Source organism: Anabrus simplex, chromosome 7 (genome assembly GCF_040414725.1).
Source record: "Anabrus simplex isolate iqAnaSimp1 chromosome 7, ASM4041472v1, whole genome shotgun sequence".
Lineage (NCBI taxonomy): Eukaryota > Metazoa > Arthropoda > Insecta > Orthoptera > Tettigoniidae > Anabrus > Anabrus simplex.
In genome coordinates, this window is record NC_090271.1 from 189192385 (window position 1) to 189215454 (window position 23070).

A 23070-nucleotide genomic window follows, 5' to 3' on the forward strand; every position below is an offset into this window, starting at 1 on the left:
TTTAATCTCGTTGCGACTCGTCAAAGCGACAAAGCGAGCGAGCGAGAGAGAGAGAGAGAGAGAGAGAGAGAGAAAGCTATGGCTCAAAAGCAAGGAGTGGGGGTCTGCACTCTGGTCAACCTAGCGAAGTCGTCTTTTGCTTCCTGCGCCGCGCAATGCACAGGTGCATGCACACTGAGAGTCCCTGGTGCACAGTGAATAACTTACGAGAGGTGAACAGTAGATTAAACTTTTTCAATTTATTCTTGTCAGATATTACCACGCGAGTTGGTCGCGTAGCTGTTAGCTGTTGCCCATTTTCACAGCAGGCAAATGCTGGGATTAGCCAGTGCCTTCCCAATCCTAGAATCCCTAGGTGCCTTCATCAGATCCCCTTTAGCTTTCACAGTCTCCGTAGCGGTCACATTCAGTCACGGAGCTCGCTCAACCCCAAGTGTACTGGGTTCCTACTCCCTAGTTCATGACTTTCTCCGTCTCTCATCAAATTCGAGGTTCGACCTTAAACGGAAGTGTGATAGCCAAGTGACATTGTAATTGTCTTTCAATCAAGCTAGCAATGGTTCGATTACCAGTCCAAGTATATGGGACTTCTGATATGAAAATTCACGTTCCGTTAGCTGTTTCCCATTTTAACACCAGGCAAACGTGGGACTAGCCACTGCATTTCCAATCCTAGCCCTGTCCTACCCCTTCGTTGCCGAAAACCTTCGATATGTTAGTGTGACTTTGAACAACTAGCGGAGCAAATAATAATGGGCCAAGGACCTTAGATGTTAGGCCCCTTTAAACAAGAAGCATCATCATCATCATCAAATAATAATAATAATAATAATAATAATAATAATAATAATAATAATAATAATAATAAGGAAAGAAGAAAAGAAAGAAAGAAAGAAAGAAGGAAAGAATGATCACATTTTGAAACACTTTTCCCCTTTCGTTTTTATTCTTCTTCCACGAGTTGTATTATTCACTACCTTGCGAACATGGCCCCTATTGATGAAAATCTCTGCAGCGTGACAGCCATCCTAGGTTCTCTTCTAATACAAACTCTCGTTGGACCTGTCAAACTGTCGGTTTAAGTACAAAGAACTTTAACCCCAATTCCCACTTCCGTGTTTGGCTTTAGAAATTGGACGAAAGAACTTCCGCTATGGGAAGTTATAAAACTGTCACGAAGTTGCCGACCTATATATCATTAATAATTTACAAAACGTTTCCCTAGTGTTGAAACATAATCATTGAATCAGCTATTTATACCTTTGTTTCAATTCATCGTTATGCAGTTTGCTATAAAGTTGAAGTTTTACGTGATTTTTTATCTAAATCATAAACCACGAGACCTAGGGCCAAATTCATAGACAGCACTCATACACAAATGCTCCTTATAAGGCAGGTTTCATTTCATATTACCTACTTAAATGTCGACCTCCTACACACAATTAAGGGACTCACTTATGTTGCAGAAAGACGAAGGATAATGATCTTTCTGTATATGTTGCATTTCATTCGAAGTATGCTTTCCGTGCACTCAGAAGAGGTGGAAAATCCTGTCGAAATGTATTGTGACCAACAATTTAAAGAAGGTTTTGTTTTAATAACGTGACAGTTATGAATATTCTTTTTCCTTTAGTTGAGAGAGTGAACATAACCTCTAGAGGACTTACTATCTCACCATTAATGAAGATAGGTATTTCCATTTTATTGGGGAAGTAATTAGGCCTACTACAACGTAAGGATTGCGGATATATTTGTCTTCTTCTTCTCCTTAATCTGCTTACCCTCAAGGGTTGGTTTTTCCCCTCGAACTGAGCGAGAGATCCCACCTCTACCGCCTCAACGGCAGTGTCCTGGAGCTTCAGACTTTGGGTCTGGGATACAACTGGGGAGGATGACCAGTACCTCACCCAGGCGGCCTCAGCTGCTATGCTGAACAGGGGCCTTGGTGGGGATGGGAAGATTGAAAGGGATAGGCAAGGAAGAGGGAAGGAAGCGGCTGTGGCCTTAAGTTAGGTACCATCCCGGCATTTGCCTGGAGGAGAAGTGGGAAACCACGGAAAACCACTTCCGGGATGACTGGGGAGGGGATCGAACCCACCTCTACTCAGTTGACCTCCCGAGGCTGAGTGGACCCCGTTCTGGATATTCTAGATATCTGCTTCCTTCTGTATGTGCTTAAATGTCTCTGCCTTTAGCCTTAACGAGATCGAGAACCTTTTAGAGAATTCCAGGTTTACACTTAAAAATGCTTAGCCCAATTTTGAGAGGTTGAGTGACAAGGTAGAGGATACGAGCTAGGCGAGCACACATTTTTTTCTACCTGAAGGACAAGTTGCGGAATTCGGGTAGGGGAATTAGTGAACACTTCCTGGACCTTTTATGAATAGCGGAGTTCGTGTTCGTCCTTTCAAAATTTACTTTTTATTTTCAAGTATTCTGATAACCTCTTCCTTTGCGACTCGGGACATCCAGCTCAACGACAGAATCCTCCTATACGTCCACAATGCAAAGGCTTCCAATATATTTTGTGTTATTTTTCAGAGTGGTCGGTGGATGCAGAGTGGGTTTCGGCCCTTGGGTTTCGTCTCTTAAGAGGCCACGGCTTGCCCGTGGTCCAACAGCTCTGTACTCTGACCGGCCAACCGAGCAGAGGATAGTTGGCCACGGCTCTACCGTGACTCTACGCCTCTGCGTTTGGAACACAGTGCCGGACTTTACGCCTGGTCCCACCTGTCGGCTGTCCAGAGAATGGTTTTCCGTGGTTTTCCATTCTCCTGCACTAAGGCGAATGCCGGGACAGTTCGTAGTATAGGCCACGGCCACCAACCCCCTCACATTCTCCGCACATCTCCTTCACCGTAAACAAATCTCCCGGCCTGAGAGACGGCGTCATCGTCTAAGAGGCCCGCCTCGCCCTTCAGGGGAGGAATGCAAACTTTTAGCAGTAGTAGTAGTTTTCAGAGTCCATGATCACATTCCGTATAAAAGTGACGGAAATAAATAGCACCTGAAAGGTCAAACTTCTAAAACAAGACTGAGGTCCGTGTTGTAGAAGACTTTTCTCATTTTATTGGACACACTAGTTTGACCTCAATTTTCTCTTCGACGAGAATGATCACGGAGAACCTGGCATCCTAAATGTTTTCAAATCTTGGTGCAACCTGCAAAGAGTGGTAAGCATTTAGAAGGGTGATCTGAAATTACGGATAGTTTTCGTTCTCATTTTCCATGACTACAGGACATCATAGAGTGAATTTCGATGTTTGTATGTTATGTTGAAACACTGTATTTGTAAGACTGAGCATTTTCCGAAATCTTACGTTTTAGAGGGAGATGTTATTTATGTGATCTGCAGCATACGGGAGAAACTCACGAATTTTGGTTCCAATTTAGGTGACAGAGTTAATTTAGTGAACCTCAAGTGGTATTTAGCTCAGTGCTAATTAGATACTACATCCTATACGACGAGACGTCTCCCTTAGCATAGGACTGCTCCCAGAATGTGCTTCTCCAAACTAAAAGGAGGGGGCACACATTCTACCTCTCAACTCCAGTACTGGCTTGCTGTTTAATAGATGTCATATCTTCAATAGTCAGTATTTGCAATTTGTGCGTAAGATTTAATACAAAAACTGATTCTATTCATCTTTGCAATTTGCTTTACGTCGCACAGGCACAAGAAGGTTTTAGGGCGACGATGGGATAGGCAATGGTTAGGACCGGGAAGGAAGCGTCCGTGGCCGTAATGAAGGCACAGCCGCAGCATTTGCCTGGTGTGAAAATTGGAAAACACGGACTTCCAACAGTGGGGTTCGAACCCACTATCTTACAATACAAGCTGAGAGCTACGTGACCCAAACTACGCAGCAACTCGCTCGGTGAACTAATAATCAGGAAAGTTTTAAATTTAAGGAATTAGCGAATCATGGTTGACACAGTTATATCACGTTTTCACGTTCTCCAGTTACGATGCATAGTCAATAAAATATAAAAATAAAACATAAAACGTAGGATATGACATGATATTGTATATTCCTCGCATATATCAAACTTGATACTTCTTGTCTCACCTCAAGTGACCAAAATATTGCAGTTGATCGATCAAAAATAATAATAATATTTCTGATTATTTCACTATATCAAAGACAGCAGACAAGCTTGTTTCTGCGTTACAGTCTATATCATGCCCTCAGCCTAATAACTTCTAGCTTTTCTCGTGAAATTCGCATCGTAGAGACATGATATTTCAATTAACTGACAAAATTGGGTTCAGATTTGAAGGGCGGACGCCTTGGCAAGTCACTGTCAATGTAACGGAGGTATTACGCCCCCTCACTGTACTAGATGGTTTTTCCACGAAAACAGTTATGAATGAAAATTGAAAATATCCCCCTCCCCCACCCCAGGCTTTCCATTGAGGTTGTCACCAGAGAAATAGAGGAGACTGTCATTGCTTACACCAAACTTATTCGAAACATACTTATTTCTACGAAATTACCTGTCTAATCTCCCTTCGTCACCTACTAGTTTTCCTGATCACATAATTGTCAGGTTACGTATGATGTCTGCGTTGTTTTGTTTTTGTACTTGCATTTGACTTTCTATTTTAGGACATCAATCAGTGGCCCTCAACTGTTTGGATTGTAGTTGTAACCGCGACCGCGAGGCCCTTAGCTTAATCTGTTGTTGCTTCCACTTATTGGGGCCAGATTCTTCGCGTTCATTAGTACAGTTCGACCTGTTGGCTGAACGGTCAGCGTACTGGCCTTAGATTCAGAGGGTCCCGGGTTCGATTACCGGCCGGGTCGTGGATTTTAACCTTAATTGGTTAATTCCATTGGCACGGGGGCTGGGTGTATGTGTTGTCTTCATCATCATTCCATCCTCATCATGACGCGCAGGTCGCCTACCGGCGTCAAATGGAAAGACCTGCACCTGGCGAGCCGAACCCGGTCTGGGATATCCCGGCACTAAAAAGCCATACGACATTTCATTTCATCCACGCTGGTTTACTCTCGTTATTTCTCTAACCCGGCAGAATTAGGTTTAAGAGACACACAGAGCCTTTTATATTAATACTCGTATTTTTCATCTCTTCCCATTCTGTAATAGTCTTTCTCTTTCCGATCACAGTTAACTGGAGATGATTACCTCACATTTTATCCTAAAATGATCCATTCTTCCATCCCAATCATCGTTGGGATTCATATCGAAAGTAGCTTTGAAAATAGAATAGCAAATATGGGTGTGTTTATGGATCTGACAGCTACCTACGATACATCCTGGCATGGCAGACTTCTACTGAAACTCCTGTCTGAAGCCATGCCGCTGATATCGCGCTGCTTACATAGCATCAGCGATTCTGCGAAGCTGAAGCAACGCTCTCCTCAGACCTCAAGGTACCTGATGAATACCGTACTTCAGAGATAATTTCCTCCAATCTTATCCCCCCCCCAAAAAAAACCGGTTGTAACATGCTTTCACTCAAGGAACAGACACGTTTGTTTCAGATGCGCATTACCTTTAGAAGGCAGATTCTCGAGAACTGCATTAACCCTAAATATTTAACAGTGAACCTCGAATGACCATTAATCTGCAAGAATTACCTCACTGGTGTCGCAGCCAAGATTAAAACCCGGAACAATACACTACAGAAGTGTACAAGTACTTCCGGGGAATCGAACACTCGATTCCTGAAACACTGCACACACCAAAGTGATCGATACCCAATTCAAGTAATGCGCCTCACTATAGGATTCATTCAATCGAAAAATCCACAGCGGCTAACAATCCTAAGCGATATATTCCACCACCATCGTGGCGCACAACACTTGATCTACAGGAGAGCTTGTTCACTTTTCCAAAGCTGCAAACATCAAGCGACTACAGCAAATTGGACTACCACAATGTCACATTCCTGATTACAACTACCCAGATGTCAGGGGCATCAGATCCAATCAGGAAGGATGTGGAGCCATACTGCACAAGTGGGGGTCGAGGATCTCACCTAGCTGTAACTGTAGAGAAGAGTACGCACACGGTGGACCATATAGCCTTTGAATGCTCCAACCGTGCATTTAAGGGTACACTAAAAGACATCCATAGTGCATCTAGTGAATCAACCTCCTGAGTATCTCTGCTAAATCTGGATATAAAATGAAAATCCACAGCCTGTTTCTAGTCATTCAACCGGGTAAGGAATGGAAAGAGTGAAGCCCCCATCTACCGGGGAGGATAGGAATTGTGTCGGCTGCCGAAGCCTGTCGCACTCCTCTGGAGCAATAATTAATGACTAACAGATGAAATTATATTATAGAGTGTTTCTGGAATTATAGATGACAGGGAAACCCGGAGTACCCGAAGAGAAACCTGTTCAGCCTACGCTTTGTCCAGCACAAATCCCACATGGGGTGACCGGGATTTGAACCTCGAAACCCACCGGTGAGAGTCGGGCTCGCTGCCGCCGGTGCCACGGAAGCTCTATTAGATCTGAATATCTGAGCATGCTATGAACTTGGGAAGGAGGATGCTTCTTAGTGTATATTATGGACGGTTTAGGTGTTTTAATGTGTATAATGCAGTGGCGTGCACTGAACCTCAGCCACCCTAGCGCTGCTGGGGCAAATAATTTTGTATTTATTTTTTCTTATTATTCCTTAGAACGTTAAAATAACTGGAAACGTCTAAGTACAACTTTCTCGTTAACCCGCTCGCTCTACCGCAGTCCAGATCTCTGCAGCATGCTGGCACGGCGCGGACGAGTGCTACCCTAGCGAAATTCAAGTCACTTGGTTGGAGCATGGTCTTTAAGGCTTGTTTCACACCTACACGGCTGCCGGGTACACGGTTGTCAGGGCGAGAAGTGTACGAGACGTTTCACACTTGCCCGGTAAAATAATTGCCGTATAAACGGCACCCGGCTGCCGTGCTAATGTAGTAGGAAGCCGCCAGCCCCCACTATACGGGCCGGCTGCCGGGCGAACAAAACCAGATTGGGAGGGTAGTGGGGGCTGTGAGTCAGTGGAAGTTTACATATCCAGCCAGCACGGCAGCTGTATTCAGTCTTCTCGAGTGTTGTGTTTCCTTGATTTTACACTCTATAGTGTATTACGTATTTGTTCTTATGGCAGAAATTGTCACAGAAAGTTTGCAAACTCATCCTAAAATCGTTGAAAAATTTGTCGCTGTCATTTCGTAAGTCTTTAAAAAGTATAAAGAATGCCCCAACCTCGTCTCTTCTCATATTGACTGGATGCACCCTTAGCAGTCTATTTTTTCTCCTTTTCTTCAAACGCCTATGCAAGACCATAAACGCTAGTAATTTATTGCGATCCATTCCAACCCGCGATGTGTACACAACTGCTGCCGTGTTCTTGCCGGGTATATGTGAAAAGGATCCCCATTCCTGCCGGAGCCGGCTACTGGTTAGCCGGCAGCCGGGTAGGTGTGAAACAGGCCTAAGCCTCCTGCTCTTGGGGAGTCGGTGCGATAGCTGTTGGCCTCACTCGAGAATAACAGTATTTGACGGTGGTGGAGCGCAGCTAGCTTGGGTACATGCTATTTGTTACAGTTAACACTCGAAGTATTCAGCGCCACACACCAGTGGCTACAAGGAAATAGCAGGACAGCGCCACTTGCACACAGTCTTGTTAATAAAACTGCCATTTTATAAAATCAATTGTATTAAAAGTATTTATTTTATTTTACTTTTGGATTTGGATTATAGGTGAAGTTTTAGCGTGCTCTGTGGTACTCTTCTTGAATATAATAGTGGTACACGTCGTGAGGAATACTTTCCCTCGTTTCTCGTTGCTGTATCTACGCTCAGTAAGAGAGTGAAACTGTAAAACTTCGGTGATGGTAAAATACCTGCTAAAGTTCGCTCATTCAGTTTAGATTAGGCTTTTCTTAAGTTAAAAAAGAAAAATTTAGTCCCAGTATATGTCCGCGAAAACCATGACTCTTGACTGTACTATTACGAAGCGTCAGCGGGTGAAACTGTAAGTATATTGTTTAAAATCTGCTGTAGCTCAATTAAATTATGATCGTGCCATCACTGCCGGGAAATATGTTGGAGTATGTGCTTTAAAATATTCTTATTCAAGAGAGTTATAATTTCACAAGTTCTTTAATACCTAAATTGTCTTATTGGTGGGACGGAGAACTGAAACTACAGTGTGTTTGGAAATGTAAATTTTAATTTTTTTTATTTGTCTGAAGGATTTAAATTTTTTTTCAGCTCTGGACTCTACTGGAATTTCATGTAACCGCAAGAAATATTTTACTGTATGAACATTGCAACATGCAAAAGTGTTTTGAAGTGGGTTTTTTTAAATGTAGTTTTTATGTAATCTGATGTAAAATTTGTAAGGTGATTTATTTTGGAGCATCCTGTACCTGTACCACACGTGTGGTTTCCTATGATGAAATTTTGGTGTTGTAATCGTAATGTTCCAGAACTTGTGCAATTGCTAACGATGTGAAAATTACCATATATGGTCACGAGATTTCCTATTGGCAAAAAGGTCCAGGAATCTAGGGTAAGTTTGATCTTATTGGATAATTGTAATCGGGCCATTTCCGGCCTTGTGGCCGGCTTCAAAAAATGATGCGTGAGCTCGGCGTCATTTTCCATCCGACCGCCCTCGCGAGCGTTCGCGCTCGAGGGCTACTACCCTCGGGAACTCCTGCCTTTCCGAAGTAAGTGTTATTTCAGTGTTTTTGCAATGTTATTCTCAATGTTTTCCGGTTTCGTTTCATTTAGTTTAATTCCTTTTGTGTTTCATTATTTCGTCGCTTAATGTCATCTTAAAAGTTTAATTTGATGAGTCCGAGTTTATCCTAGGTTCTAATTGCCGTACTTTCAATTCTTTCATCCATTAAATACTTTCGCTTTAAACTATACCTTTAATGTAGCATCACCTTCATTGTTAAATCAAGTTTTATGTTAAGTTACTTAAGTATGTCTTGTTTCCGTGTCGTGGAACTGTATTTTGTAAAACGTTCTTGTCATTTTTAATATAGTTGAGCTAGAGGATGTTTCTTGTAAGTCTTTTCTCCCCCATAACGTCATACGTTCCATGTACCTCGATAACGGCTTCCCGCACGTTCCACTATCCTGTCTTAGTTGTCATTTTTAGGCCTGTAAGTGTTCCCTGTATTTGGTTTATATGAATTCTTCGCCACTGCGTCATATTTCTACCTCCTTATTCATATTATTTACTACTGGTATTACCTTATTATTATTTTTATTATGTTATTTACTATTTCTATTATTATTTTTATTTATGTACGCTCGAAATAGCGGTTACATGTTTGCTTGTAACATTTCCACTTAGTTATTGAGTGAGTTTATAAAATAATAATGTAGGGCTTAGAGGGTGTGGTGGAGCTGTGATTGCTTTTTTTGTACTTATAATTTTTGCAGCTCGGGTAATGAATGTGTTCACCGCACGCTACTGGTATATTGAAAATAGTTTCGTATCAAAAGCTAAATTATAAATCCTTACAGTAGTCTGTGAACGGGAACGCAGTGATGGCCGGAAAATAACGTAGCATATTTAGTTGATTCTTTCATGGCCGGTATTAGTAAGTATAAAATTATTTTGGTTTTTTCGTGTCATAGACCAACCAACCTACCAACACAAATCGCCACAAATCTGAATTTAGGGCTGCCGCCCAAGTGGTAGATTCCTTATCAGTTGTTTATCTAGTTTTTCTTAAATGACTTCAAAGAATTTCAAAATTTATCGAACGTCTCCATTGGTAAATTATTCCAATCCCTACCTCCTCTTCCCATATACTGTAATATTTGCCATAATTTATCCTATTGAATTCCAACTTTATCTTCATATTTTTAACTTTCCACTCAAGTGTATTCGTCTACTTCTGTCATACCAAGCCCTCTCTCCGCTGACAGGTCGAAACATACCGTTTGGTGGAGCAGCTCGCCTCCTTACTCCCAAGTCTTCCCGGGCCAAAGTTTGGGACATTTCGTAGAAATAAGCCGTGAAAATACCTTCTCCTTTTATGTTATGACAACGAACATAAATGAGAACAGTCGCAGTCCTCCTCTGAGGACACGGAGCAAAGTTCAGGAATAACATTCTTATCTTTGGCATTTATATTACAAAAATATATATAAATGATATAAAGGACAACGGCAGGCATAAGTGGGAGTACGTTCTTCCCTAAGTGCATCGCGGCTTACTGTGGTGTCTGAATGGCACACTAGTCTCCAGCGTCTCGGAAAAGTGTGACAATCCAGCTGATGAGCCCATTGATACACTGCGTCGAAACACTGGTAATTACACGATTGAAAATGCAATCGATGAACTTGAATTATTGTTTCCTTCTGGGAACTTAATTTATGATCTGAAAATAATACTTATTTAGTGAACATTTTTCTTACTTCACGAGTCAATATACGTTTTATCCTCAGCAAATCCTTTCAATGTACTTTATACTATGTACCCAGATAATTTCAGTTATTCCTCATGTTTATTGTCCCGGAAAAACTACGCCCATCAATCTAAATTAATTTTTTATTACAGTATACACTACATGTAGCAGACCCCTTCGGCTACTGCTACGAATGGGAAACCTTAATGATCAATGCCATGTATCCTGAACTCCTCAATCGAACATTTCTTTCAACATTTGTATTTTGAAATTTTATGTTAAACATTCATATCGATTTTCAGCAGCTTTTTATGCCCACGAAAACTATGGATTATTGCTTTAAAGATATTTAGCACTTAGCGAAAATTATTTCTCGTGCTTACGCTATTTTGCTGTTGAACTCTAAGTTCGGATCATGTTCAGCTCGGCACACTCGGAGAGTTCTGGAAATTTTCAGTTTTTCTAAGGTTAACAACGAGAGTTATGCCTCGGTATGACGACAGCCGCTGATGCAGGGGTGCCGCCATCTTGAGGTACTCGAATTACGAAGCCATGCGGCTAACAGCTAGCGTAGCTCCGGACCCCGGCGAGGTAGCACTACGTGTGAACTCTCGTTTGACATGTCTCAGTAACTTTTATAAGTGAACAGAAAAACAAAATCATGTAGTGAATATTTGAGAAAATAATGGTGCGAAGAAGTGAGGAAAAGTATTTTCGCAAAACGATGCGACATAAGGGCAGTAAATGGCTTCAAAATAATCTGAAACGTATTCAAGTGAACAGAGTGGTTTGTTTTAATTCGTAAAAGTCGAGCCTCGAAAGGTCTATCCAGTGAGCCTCAAAACTAAGGGGCCCGAGCGTCGTTCTGCTACTGGAGCCCCAACCGAGCACATCTACTATTACTGGGGTAGAACTCGTGGTCTTGAAGATGTATAGGTTTGTTTAGAATGAAGAAATTAAATGTCAGCAAGAAAGTGTCAAGCATACAGGGACGAGTTTCCATTACCTGTCCCACAGTGCGTCTTCTACGTCAAAAGTTGCCGTCGTGATCCCAACACAGCCCCGTTTGATCTTTTTATATTTCCAGGTTCCCTGCATCTAGATGTTTTCGTCTATTTTTAGTTTTATACCTGCTTTTATACACCGCTATACTTTGAATTCCGGCATTGTTCGCAGCAGCTGCTCTATTACGTTTAAGAGGTTACCACAGTATGATTCCTGAGGGCTGAGATTACTCTGTTATGACGTGGGATTAATTTACCTGAACTGAGTCAATTCCTGAATCATGTTGCGCCATGAGTTCGGCGCCCGGAGTGACGTCCTCTGTCGGGAATACAAAGCTCTGGCCGTCGGCTTCTCCCCGGGGGGAGTCCTGACTGGGCCATACTTGAAGTAGCGGCAGGGAGCATGCTGGGGGTCCCCTGGGGGGTGCCAGGTCCTCACCTCCGCTCTCCTCCCCCAGCCCCTCTTCGCACCGTGCCCCCGGCGTCTCTGCTCGGCCAGACCGTACGGCGCTCCACAGCTTCTTCAGTCCCAGCTCTCTCAGTGGCATCTGAAACACAAGAAAAATTTTAAGAAATGTTGATGAGAAATTAAGATTACTTATTACACGATATGATCATAATAACTGTTGTCTTAAGGAGACAGACTTCGAGATCAAGAGCTCTTTCCATACTTTGACCAAGAAGCCTAACACAATTTTCCTCCTCAAGACAATTATAGTTTGAATGTATCAGCCCATAACAAATAATAATAATAATAATAATAATAATAATAATAATAATAATAATAATAATAATGATAATAATGTTATTTGCTTTACGTCCTACTAACTGCCCTTTTGCGGTTTTCGGAGACGCCGGCGTGCCGGAATTTAGTTCCGCAGGAGTTCTATTACGTGCCAGTAAATCTACCGACAAGAGGCTGACGTATTTGAACACCTTTAAATACCACCGGACTGAGCCAGGATCGAACCTGTCAGACTGGGGTCAGAAGGCCAGCACCTCAACCGTTTGAGCCACTCAGTCCGGCCATAACAACTAGACATGAGAAAATACACTTAAGGCATATGGGCATAAGGGACTCGTTTGGAAATTTCCCCCACAAACTGCAGAATGATGGAAATAACATAAGTCACTTCCGTTTAAGAAATTCGCTGAACTTAGTTATTTTAGCACAATGTTATTTAAACATATTCCTGACTATAAATTAGTATACACATTTCGAAAACTGATTAGCCTTCATTAATGAATGACACATTAAAAATGCCCTTCGAAATTTCCCGTTTTCTATACAGTAATTTTGCCATTTTAAGTAATAATATGTGAGAAGAATAAAATGCTCTCAGTTATTATATAAAATAAATAAAATGAAATAATTACACTCTTCTTGTAAGTCACAGATTATCTGAGGTCCATAAATAGGTACAACACAAGAAACTGTAAATAATAAAAGTATCCTTTTTGTACCGCTTGCTATAGTAATCTATCAGAGAGATCTTGATATGAAACAAACTAACTGTCTGTATTGAAAGATTTTTAAGCTGCTTAATGCCATTTATGGCTGTGATTGCTGCATTGCCACCAACCGTGACATGTTTGCCAAAACGTTTCCCAGTTAATCGTAGGATCACCCCCAGGTACTTACAGCATAAATATTTACCCTCTTAAGTTTGATATTCTGGTAGATTGTATTGAATTCCCTGGTATAAATTACAGCTTGCAGAGACTGGTTTTTAAAACGCTGGTGCTAGGCAGAGTACTGTACGGGGCGGAACTATGAGGTTCAGAGGACAAGAAAGAGATGTTGAAACAGATTATATCCAGATTCAGTAAAATAATAATGCAATTACCCCAATGAACGGCTAATGCCGGGGCATTACTAATGTGTGGGGAGTGTATCGAAGCTGATTGCGTCAAAAGAGTGCTAAAATATTGGATGAGACTCAAAATAGGAGAAGGGGTTGTTGTTTTACAAGCAGAGTATCTCCAACAGTTCAAACATATGTATAAGGAGTGTTGGCTTACGAAGGTTAAAGAGTGCTTGAATAGGATTGGTATGGGGTATATCTGGAAGACAGTGTGGCACGGGAAAGAGAGATGTAGATTGAGAGAGATAGTAGGGAGAATTAATGACATTCAAAGGCAGCGTTTGATAGAGGAATGTAGGAAGAGGTGTTCCCTTAGCCTGTAGAATGAAATCGCCAAAGAAGCAAGAATAAGCATCACCAATGTAAACAGTGCAGAGAGAAGAGGAATGGTATGGTGGTTATTGGGGCTGGCATAAAAATAAGGGATGGACAAGAAGGGCTGATAAGTCACGGTGTTTATTATGCGAGAAAGTGTCAAATGACCTGCACTTGGTGAAAGAATGTGTTGCTCTAGAGAAAGTGAGAAATAAATTGTTGAATCCAGAGGAGCAAGCCATTCTTAAGCAGGGGGATGGACGCAAAATGACTAAATGGGTAGTGAAGGAATGGACCAGGACTGGTAATTTAAATAAATACTTATGTGCTGAAAAAAATTATGTGTGGGCAAAATAGAAGAAGGAACTGGTCAATGCTGCTCGTAAATAATGAGTCAGGGTTTAGGAGACTTCGAGTAGGAAGTAGTGTATAACTCAGCAAACTATAGAAGTCATGTGTGTGCAGCGGAATGGAACAATAGAGGATTTTTAAGAGCAAGCAGACAGGTCCAACCATATTGAACAGGGTTCAAGGACAGTGCCTGCTCGCTAAGATGTCTGAGTGTGAGGAGGAAGTGAATGGACAAGTGTTGCTGACACTAAGGATGGGGGCAGGTCATGTACCCCCTAGAGTGCCGACATGTTTTATTTATTTTAATGTTTTTTATTTTTTTTTTCCTCGCCGAAAGGCATTATATATATATTCATGTTGCCGTTCTGCCAAGGTCTCCGATAAGGAGCGAATCAATTCTCTTTTTTATCAGTTCTATATACTGTATATTGGGTTAGATGTAAGTTAGGAATCATATTTAGTAGGAGGGGGTAAGAGGAATAGTATATTTGTTTTTTTTATGGATATGGTGAACGTGTATCTGGGCGAAAGCCTGCTATATTCAGTGGTCAATAAATGAAATGGTAGATTGTATTGAGGATTTCGGGTAGTTCTTTCCGTTTCAGAATCAGAACAGACCTCTGCGAGTTAAGTTTCATGTTACTCATACCTGGACAGTTGACAAGTTTTTCGATCGCTTCCTGTAGTTTCTCTCCAGATGTTTATACCAGAGTAATATCTTCAGAATATACTAAGATTAATTGAGACGTCCTCTATAGCAATTTATTTGGTTACGCCTATTGCAACGACGTTAAATAACAGTGGAATGGAAGGACTCAAGATATTAACTACGAAACGTCCGGCTCGTTGGCTGAATGGTCAGCGTACTGGCCCTTTGTTCAGAGGGTCCCGGCCGGGTCGGGGATTTTAACCTTCATTGGTTGATTCCAAAGGCCCGGGGGCTGGGTGTTTGTGCTGTCCCCAACATCCCTGCAACTCACACACCACACATAACACTATCCTTCACCACTATAATACGCAGTTACCTGCACGTGGCAGATGCCGCCCACCCTCATCGGAGGATCTGCCTTACAAGAGCTGCACTCGACTAAAAATAGCCACACGAAATTAAAAATTAAACTACGAAACACCGCGACACAGTTTGGAGTCTTCACCAAAAACTTAGCGTGAGGAAAAGTGTCCATGACCCAAATGTAATCTGCATAACCGTGTGATGGATACCACGTTGAAGTGGGTAACAGCCGGCTAACACCTCTAAGTGAATTATGTTCATAAGTATGCTTCAATATTAACGTTAGTACAAGAACCGCCACCGGGAGAGCAGACGATGAACAATAGTCGTACAATAATTCAAATGGGTAGCGTATCATGCCGATATATTTGACGAGACGGAATAAAACGTGCGAGATAAGAACATGTCTGTCGAGAGTTTACAGTAGGTGGAAGTCGAATTCATCGCAATGCTGCGGTGTATGAATATACTGAAGATTTCGGAAGAAATGGCCATGAAGAAACAGTTCAGTTGCCTAAGGGAGAGTTCTGACATGGAGTAATTCCGGCTACTGACATGAACAAGAGCCCCTATTTATGCTAATTCAAGCAACCCACTTGATTGGACCCTATGAGCGAGGATACGCATATTGTGCATGAAACTCCCTATCGTAAAAAACTTAATTCGTGCCAACTGATTGCATGGCTATTGGATGCAATAAAGATATTTATTGAGAGTAATCTATAAGGCATAAAATACCTGTAAATATATTTTATCTTCTACTAACAATTAAAGTAGCCTTTTCTTCATAGCATTTGAACGCGTTGCATAAGCATGTTTACTACATATAAATACCTTACTTTTGTTATACATTTGGCTTCACTTGCTGTTTTTGTTCACATTTTTGATGCGCTAAGGTCCTCAGTATAACTTAATGTATCACTGAAGTGTTATATAATTTTCCGTCTTCAATACTTTTCGCCATAACTTACAAAGAGAGCTATATTTATTTACGCCGGGCTGAGTGGCTCAGACGGTTAAGGCGCTGGCCTTCTAACCCCAACTTGGCAGGTTCGATCCTGGCTCAGTCCGGTGGTATTTGAAGGTGCTCAAATACGACAGCCTCGTGTCGGTAGATTTACTGGCACGTAAAAGAACTCCTGCGGGACTAAATTCCGGCACCTCGGCGTCTCCGAAGACCGTAAAAGTAGTTAGTGGGACGTAAAACAAATAACATTATTATTATTATTATTATTATTATTATTACATATTTATTTACGAACAAACATGATATACATTCGAGATACAGATGGATACAGAGAATCTACAACCCTGCGACAATTATTTACGACACCAAGAAATACGCTAATCAAACTACAACGGCGTCTGAAGCTCAACTGAACAGAAGGACCCTGCTTTTGGGGCTGCCAGTCTCTCAGAGAAGAAATGGAAGGAAAATGAAAATACACTCCTTTCTGAACCACGTGTGTGCCAATTACAGGTTTGAAGGAAAGCTGAATGTCATTATAAGATAAAGAAAATGACTTTGTTTGCTTTGTCGAACGAGCTATGAATCCAGCAAATTGAACGATAGATTCATTGAAATATTGTATTTATAAGGAGAGGCCAGACACTGTTCCCAACAACGAGATTGAATGTACCTTTTGGGGGACACTGAACAGTAACTCGTGTATAAGGATTTAGGTCCTTACGCTTTCATTTTCGAAGGAAACTGAGGTCTAATATAATGGCGCAGGATCTTCATCGGACCAAGTGGAGTTGATTGAACACTAAACGGCGAATAAATTTTACTGAAACATGTCAGGACTGCAACCCAGTAATTTCTGAAACATTGATGAATCCCCCATTAAAATACAACGCATCAGAAACGTTTTCGCTAGACATAATCAATGTCCTCTGTAACCTTTAGTTAGGCTGTGAAGATCGTGGGTGGATTGTATAAATGATATACGGCGTGAAGGTTGACTGTAACGCGACACTACAGAGGGCGTAATTGATTCATTGAATTCAGAGCGAAGCCCATTGCGTGTGGCAGTGTATTCTCTCATCTCACTGATACGGAATGACTGTTAATATTACCAATTATGAGCCATTATGAAGTCACCGTTACGTGTACTGTACATCACGACAATGATGGCAGCATACATATGGGAGAGTAGAACAGTTCATCGTCATGGGTCCAAGGTAGGGTTGTATTTCTATATAGCTACGTGGGACACCGACATTTCGGAAGCTAAGCAATTTTGATCGTGGTTGAAATTTGGGTAGAAGGCAGCGTTTATAAAATTGTTAATTAGTCACACCGTCCGCCTCTGTGGTGTAGTGGTTAGCGTGATTAGCTGCCACCCCCGGAGAACCGGGTTCGATTCCCGGCTCTGCCACGAAATTTGAAAAGTGGTACGAGGGCTGGAACGGGGTCCACTCAGCCTCGGGAGGTCAACTGAGTAGAGGTGGGTTCGATTCCCACCACAGCCATTCTGGAAGTGGTTTTCCGTGGTTTCCCACTTCTCCTCCAGGCGAATGCCGGGATGGTACCTAACTTAAGGCCACGGCCGCTTCCTTCCCTCTTCCTTGCCTATCCCTTCCAATCTTCCCATCCCTCCACAAGGCCCCTGTTCAGCATAGCAGGTGAGGCCGCCTGGGCGAGGTACTGGTCATACTCCCCAGTTGTATCCCCCGACCAAGAGTCTGAAGCTCCCGGACACTGCCCTTGAGGCGGTAGAGGTGGGATCCCTCGCTAAGTCCAAGGGAAAAACCGAACCTGGAGGGTAAACAGATGATGATGATGATGATTTAGTCACACCGTGGCTTACAAGGGGGCAGATCACACTATCCACCTACTCTATTGTTTCATGCAGTGCTCGAAATCGGAGTTTAAACCATTTTTATTATTAGCTAGTTGCTTTACGTCGCACCGACACATAGGTCTTATGGCGACGATGGGACAGGGAAGGGCTAGAATTGGGAAGGAAGCGGCCATGGCCTTAATTAAGGTACAGATCCGGCATTTGCCTGGTGTGAAAATGGGAAACCACGGAAAACCATTTTCAGGGCTGCCGACAGTGGGGTTCGAACCTGCCATCTGGAGTTCCCACTTCGGGTACTTTCCTTTCTAGCCAAGCCCTGCATGCTCTATAAATTTGAGCGAAATCGGTGGTGGCGAGTAGGAAATGCCGCCTTGTTAGAAATGCTTCTGGTTTAAACTCCTTCGGGAGATAGTAGGTTCGAACCCCACTGTCGGCAGTCCTGAAGATGGTTTTCCGTGGTTTCCCATTTTCACACCAGGCAAATGCTGAAACAATAGAGTAGGTGGATAGTGTGATCTGGTCGCAAACGCTCTGGATTGACTAAGACTTGCTATCAGTATGAATTTCCAGGTTTTGAAATAACACGTTTTAAATTTTTTAGTACAAGTGAAGCAATCTGCTATTGTACGAGTGTTTCACTCAGTGGCGGCGGCAGCCCAAATACTGATTGATAAGTGATAGGAAAAGTACAAGAACAAAGTAATAGACATTTTCTTCTTTCGTGAGGCTATTTCTAGCCGAGTGCAGCCCTTATAATGTAGACCCTCCGATGAGGGTGGGCGGCATCTGCTATGTGTAGATAACGGCGTGTTATTGTGATGGAGGATAGTGTTATGTGTGGTGTTTGATTTGCAGCAATGTTGGGGAACACACAAACACCCAGCCGCCAGGCCATTGGAATTAATTATTACTGCAAAATGGCCCTCCATAGGCTGTATCTAATAAATATATAAATAAATAAATAGATGAAGGTTAAAATCCCCGACCCGGTCGGGAATCGAACCCGGGACCATCTGAACCGAAAGCCAGTACGCTGACCATTCAGCCGACGAGTCGGACAGTAATAGAGCTGAATTACAGTTACCTGAGAATTCGTTTATCCAATTACAAATACCTTTCAACCAGTAATCAGCAAAATGAAAACTGTAATTACTTGACAGAACAAGTCTTTCGGAAATCACTGATTTATTTTTCTAACGAGGCTGGAATAATATTGGATAATCCAACTATCATTGAATTGGAGCTGTGGCTGGGAGTGTCTACGTCGACAGCTGCGCGAGAGGGAGAGAAGCCTGCGGGGACTACCGGTTCTGACTTTGTCTCACAACGCAGTTTATTTTGTGTTTCAGTGAGATAAACATGTGTGTGCAAAGTGAAGTTAGAATAGAAGCAAATAATAATAATAATAATAATAATAATAATAATAATAATAATAATAATATGCCTACCGGGCGAGTTAGCCGTGCAGTTTGGGTCGCGCAACTGTGAGGTTGCATCCGGGTGACAGTGGGTTCGAACCCTACTGTCGGCAGCCCTGAAAATGGTTTTCCGTGGTTTCACATTTTCACACCGGGGCTGTACACTAATCAAGACCACGGCCGCTTCCTTCCTACTGCTGGGCCATTCCTGTCCTATCGTCGCCATAAGACCTATCTGTGTCGGTGCGACGTGAAGCAAATTGTGAAATAATAATAATAATAATAATAATAATAATAATAATAATAATAATAATAATAATAATAATAATAATAATAATAATAATAATAATATGATGCATAGTTATCCCTTTCCATGTTGAGTGCTTATTTACGATTCGTATGCCCGTACAGAATCTTCTCGTGTTGTTATGAGATTATTTCAAGAGAAATTCCCAGGTGTTCGACTTCCAAGTCGTGGAACGGCTCATAGATTAGTTGAACAATTTCGTGAAACAAGAAATATTAATTATAAGAAGTGAGGAAAGCGATGTACAGTGCTTACAGAAGACAATTTTGAAGACATTGGACAACGCCTGAAAAATAATTCTCCTAAGAAATGTCTTACGGTTCCATACAAAGGGCTACGAAGTTACTTAAGTTTAAACTCTATAACTTTACTGCAGTGCAAGAACTTAAACTAGGTGATCCTGAGTGTAAGATTACGTTTAGTGAATGGACTTTGAATTAAGTGCACGACGGAGAAATTCATCCCAATCTCATTCTCTTCTCATACGAAGTGTGGTTTCACTTGCGTGGGTAGGTAAATTCTCAAAACAGTTGATACTAGAGTGCCAGAAAAGCTAATCTGCTCCATAAGGGACCTCTTCATGACGGGAAATTAGGTGTGTGTCGCGTAATTTTCGGTGAGAGAATAGGAGGCACAATTTTCTTTTTGACGGAACAATTAACAGTGTTAGATAATGTGAACAATATTTTGTGACCCTTTTTTGCGGAATCATCTGGGAGAGAACGTACTTGTGCGTTAATTTCTCAAGAGCGCTCGGTGACGGTTCATACAGCCTGTGTTTCATTGCAGGAAATTCGACAAGTGTTTGGCGATAGAGTTATTAGCAACAACATATGACCCTACACGATTTTTGGATTTATTTTACTCCCCAAGTAAGTAAATTATGCCCCTTCTTCCAAAACATGATTATATAGATTGTCTCTCGAGGGCGCATTTCCGTCCTGCTCATTACAAACCATCACGTTTATTTTTGTTTTCATTCTATTGACCATACTGGACGGTGACGAGTGTTTCTATCTCAATCAGTATTTTCTCTCTAAGTCATCTCTTAACTGTGATGATCGCAATATCATCTGCAAACCTTAACATGGCAATCCTTGTACCATTCACCTTTACACCAACTTGCTCTCTCTCCTTTACAATATATGTATATATAGAATATATGCATTGAAAATCTTAGGAGACTGGGAGCAGCCTTTTTTCACGCCCTTCGTTATCTGTGCTCCTCCTCACTAGTGCCATTTCTAATTATGGCTCTCTCTAATTTTTATACAAATTAAATATTAACCTCTTGTCTTTATACTTCACTTTTTTCATTTCCCGGAGCATCACTTCCCAGATTTCATTATCAAAAGCATTTTCAATATCCACACTACAAACGTGCTCCTGCCTTTCCTCATGTGCTCCTCAGTCAACTATCTTAAAGCTAGGATTGCTCCTATCATTCCAGTACCTCTTCTAAATACAAATTGATCTCCTGTTGGAAAGGCTTCCACTTTTCTTTCCATTCTTCCATGGATTATTTCGACGAGTACTTATTTCGCATGCGCGAGTCTTTTCCGAGTTCACATTTGGTGGTTGCTATTTTATTTGTGCTAGGCACTATAATGCCCTTAATAAAATGCTGAGGAACAACTCCAGAATCATATACAACCATCGCCAGACACGATGGAGCATTCATGATTCCTGCACTAGCATTCTTAATCAGTTCAGCACGAATATCATCGATACCATCTGCTTTCCCATCTATCAAATCCTTCCCTTGTAATCGGATCTTCTATATCATCTTCCGGTACTTGTTCTTCATCTTCTATTAAATTATCGTGAAGTGAAAGTCCACCATATAACTCTTCTGGGTATTCTTTCCATCTTTTGCCAATACTGTCTTTCACTGAAAATAGCCGGCATCGACTAGAGAGAGAGGACTGTTTCTCACATGGTGATACATGTGTCACATGTTCCAGAGTTAGTTAGCTCTGCCGGTAGCCTGGTAATCTTAGCCCTAAAAGGTAATACGACAAACATGGTTTACAAGGAGGTACTGGGGTAGATGAAATTCAGTGGGTTTTTATAGTGCAGTACCGAGGAACGATTACTTTTATCAAATAACTGAATCCACTGATTGCGAATCGACACCCAGGCAAAATTACTGGACATAAAGAAAATGTAATTTTGGGGATTCACTTCTAGGCCCCTATAAAAGTGCAGGCACTCACCAAGGAAGGTAAGGTAAAATAAGGGTGTATTCTGCCCGAAGGCAGGTCCGAACTTCCGCGGATTTGTGCCTGAGCCGGAGTTTACGTATGATAGGGTGGGCAGTTCCTTTCTGCTCTTCCATTCCCTTAATCCCCACCAACAGTGCGTGGCAACCCGTCCAAATCTTGACCACGCCCAATAATGCTTAACTTCGTAGATCTCACGGGATCCGGTGTTTCAACACGGTTACGACCGGGTTTCAAAAAGTCCACCTCTAAGGGGGTGAAACAGGGATAAAACCCTCAAAATTAGAATATTCAATCTCCGAAACCGTTCACCGGACAAAGTTCAAATTTCATTCAATGATTACTCATTCATGTACCAGATGTTAAATAGAGCAAAAGTGTTAAGTGCGGGTATTTATTTAATCTTGTCAGAAGTACAAGATATGAAACACAAACCATAAAAAAAGGAAGCGCGCAATGGACACAAATACACAAATGTGTGTTCATTAAGTGACTTCAAACAGTTCCCGCCAAAAACTTAGGCACTTCGAGAAAAGAATTAGCTTGAGACAAACCACTCATCGTACAACTGGATGGGCACAACGGACAACGTAAGAAATGTTGTGTTGTTTGAAATTCGCCACAATCACATAGAACTGTCTTGGTCAGAAACCGTTAGACATACGACATTGAAATTTCACGTGATGGTTCCTCCTACATGTCTTAGATTTTAAATAAGAAGTGGCCTTAAAATAACGCAACCTTAGGCTAGGGTGGGGTGGGGGGTGAGTACTTAATGAAAACCCGCTTGACATACAAGGTTGGAATTTCACATGATAATTATCCCTCAGTGTCTTAGATTCTAAATGAGGCGTATTGAAAGCAATACAGCCCTAAGGGGATTTGACTGGCGGAGGTGAGGTGGGGCCTGATGAGAAAAATATTCATTTCTCCGAAACCGCTTGACTTACGAAGTAAAAATTTTAAATTTTGCCGTAGTTATTAAGTAACATTAGGTTTGAAAAAAAAAACCCCTAAGGGAGTTAAATGGGGGTTAATATCCTTAAAAATATATTCATTCCTCCAAAACAGTTTAACGTTCGAAGATAAAATTTGAAATGGTGGTATATATTTTAAATCCTAGGTGTGAAATAGGAGATATTTTCAAACATTCCACCACGAAGGGGTAAACGAAATCGTTGATTGCTGCAAAATATTTGACGTACGAAATTGTAATTTTACAAGGAGGTAGTTCTTTTATGTCCTAAGAGTCAATTATCGTATAGTTTAAATATTTCTTCCATAAGTGGTTTAGATGGAGGCTGACTCTAACATGTCACAATATTCATTCTTCCAAAACTCTTTAACGTACGAACTTCAAATTATATA

At 41.6% G+C, this 23070-nt stretch overlaps 1 protein-coding gene across 1 annotated transcript in view; it reads right to left on the minus strand.

Annotated features, from left to right (window-relative positions):
• LOC136877027 (uncharacterized) overlaps nucleotides 1–23070 on the minus strand; it is a 308578-nt gene that overhangs the window by 11704 nt on the left and 273804 nt on the right. Inside the window, exon 2 of the mRNA XM_067150826.2 lies at nucleotides 11663–11953. Coding sequence (XP_067006927.2) covers nucleotides 11663–11953 — 291 coding nt within the window. The remainder of the gene's footprint in view (nucleotides 1–11662; nucleotides 11954–23070) is intronic.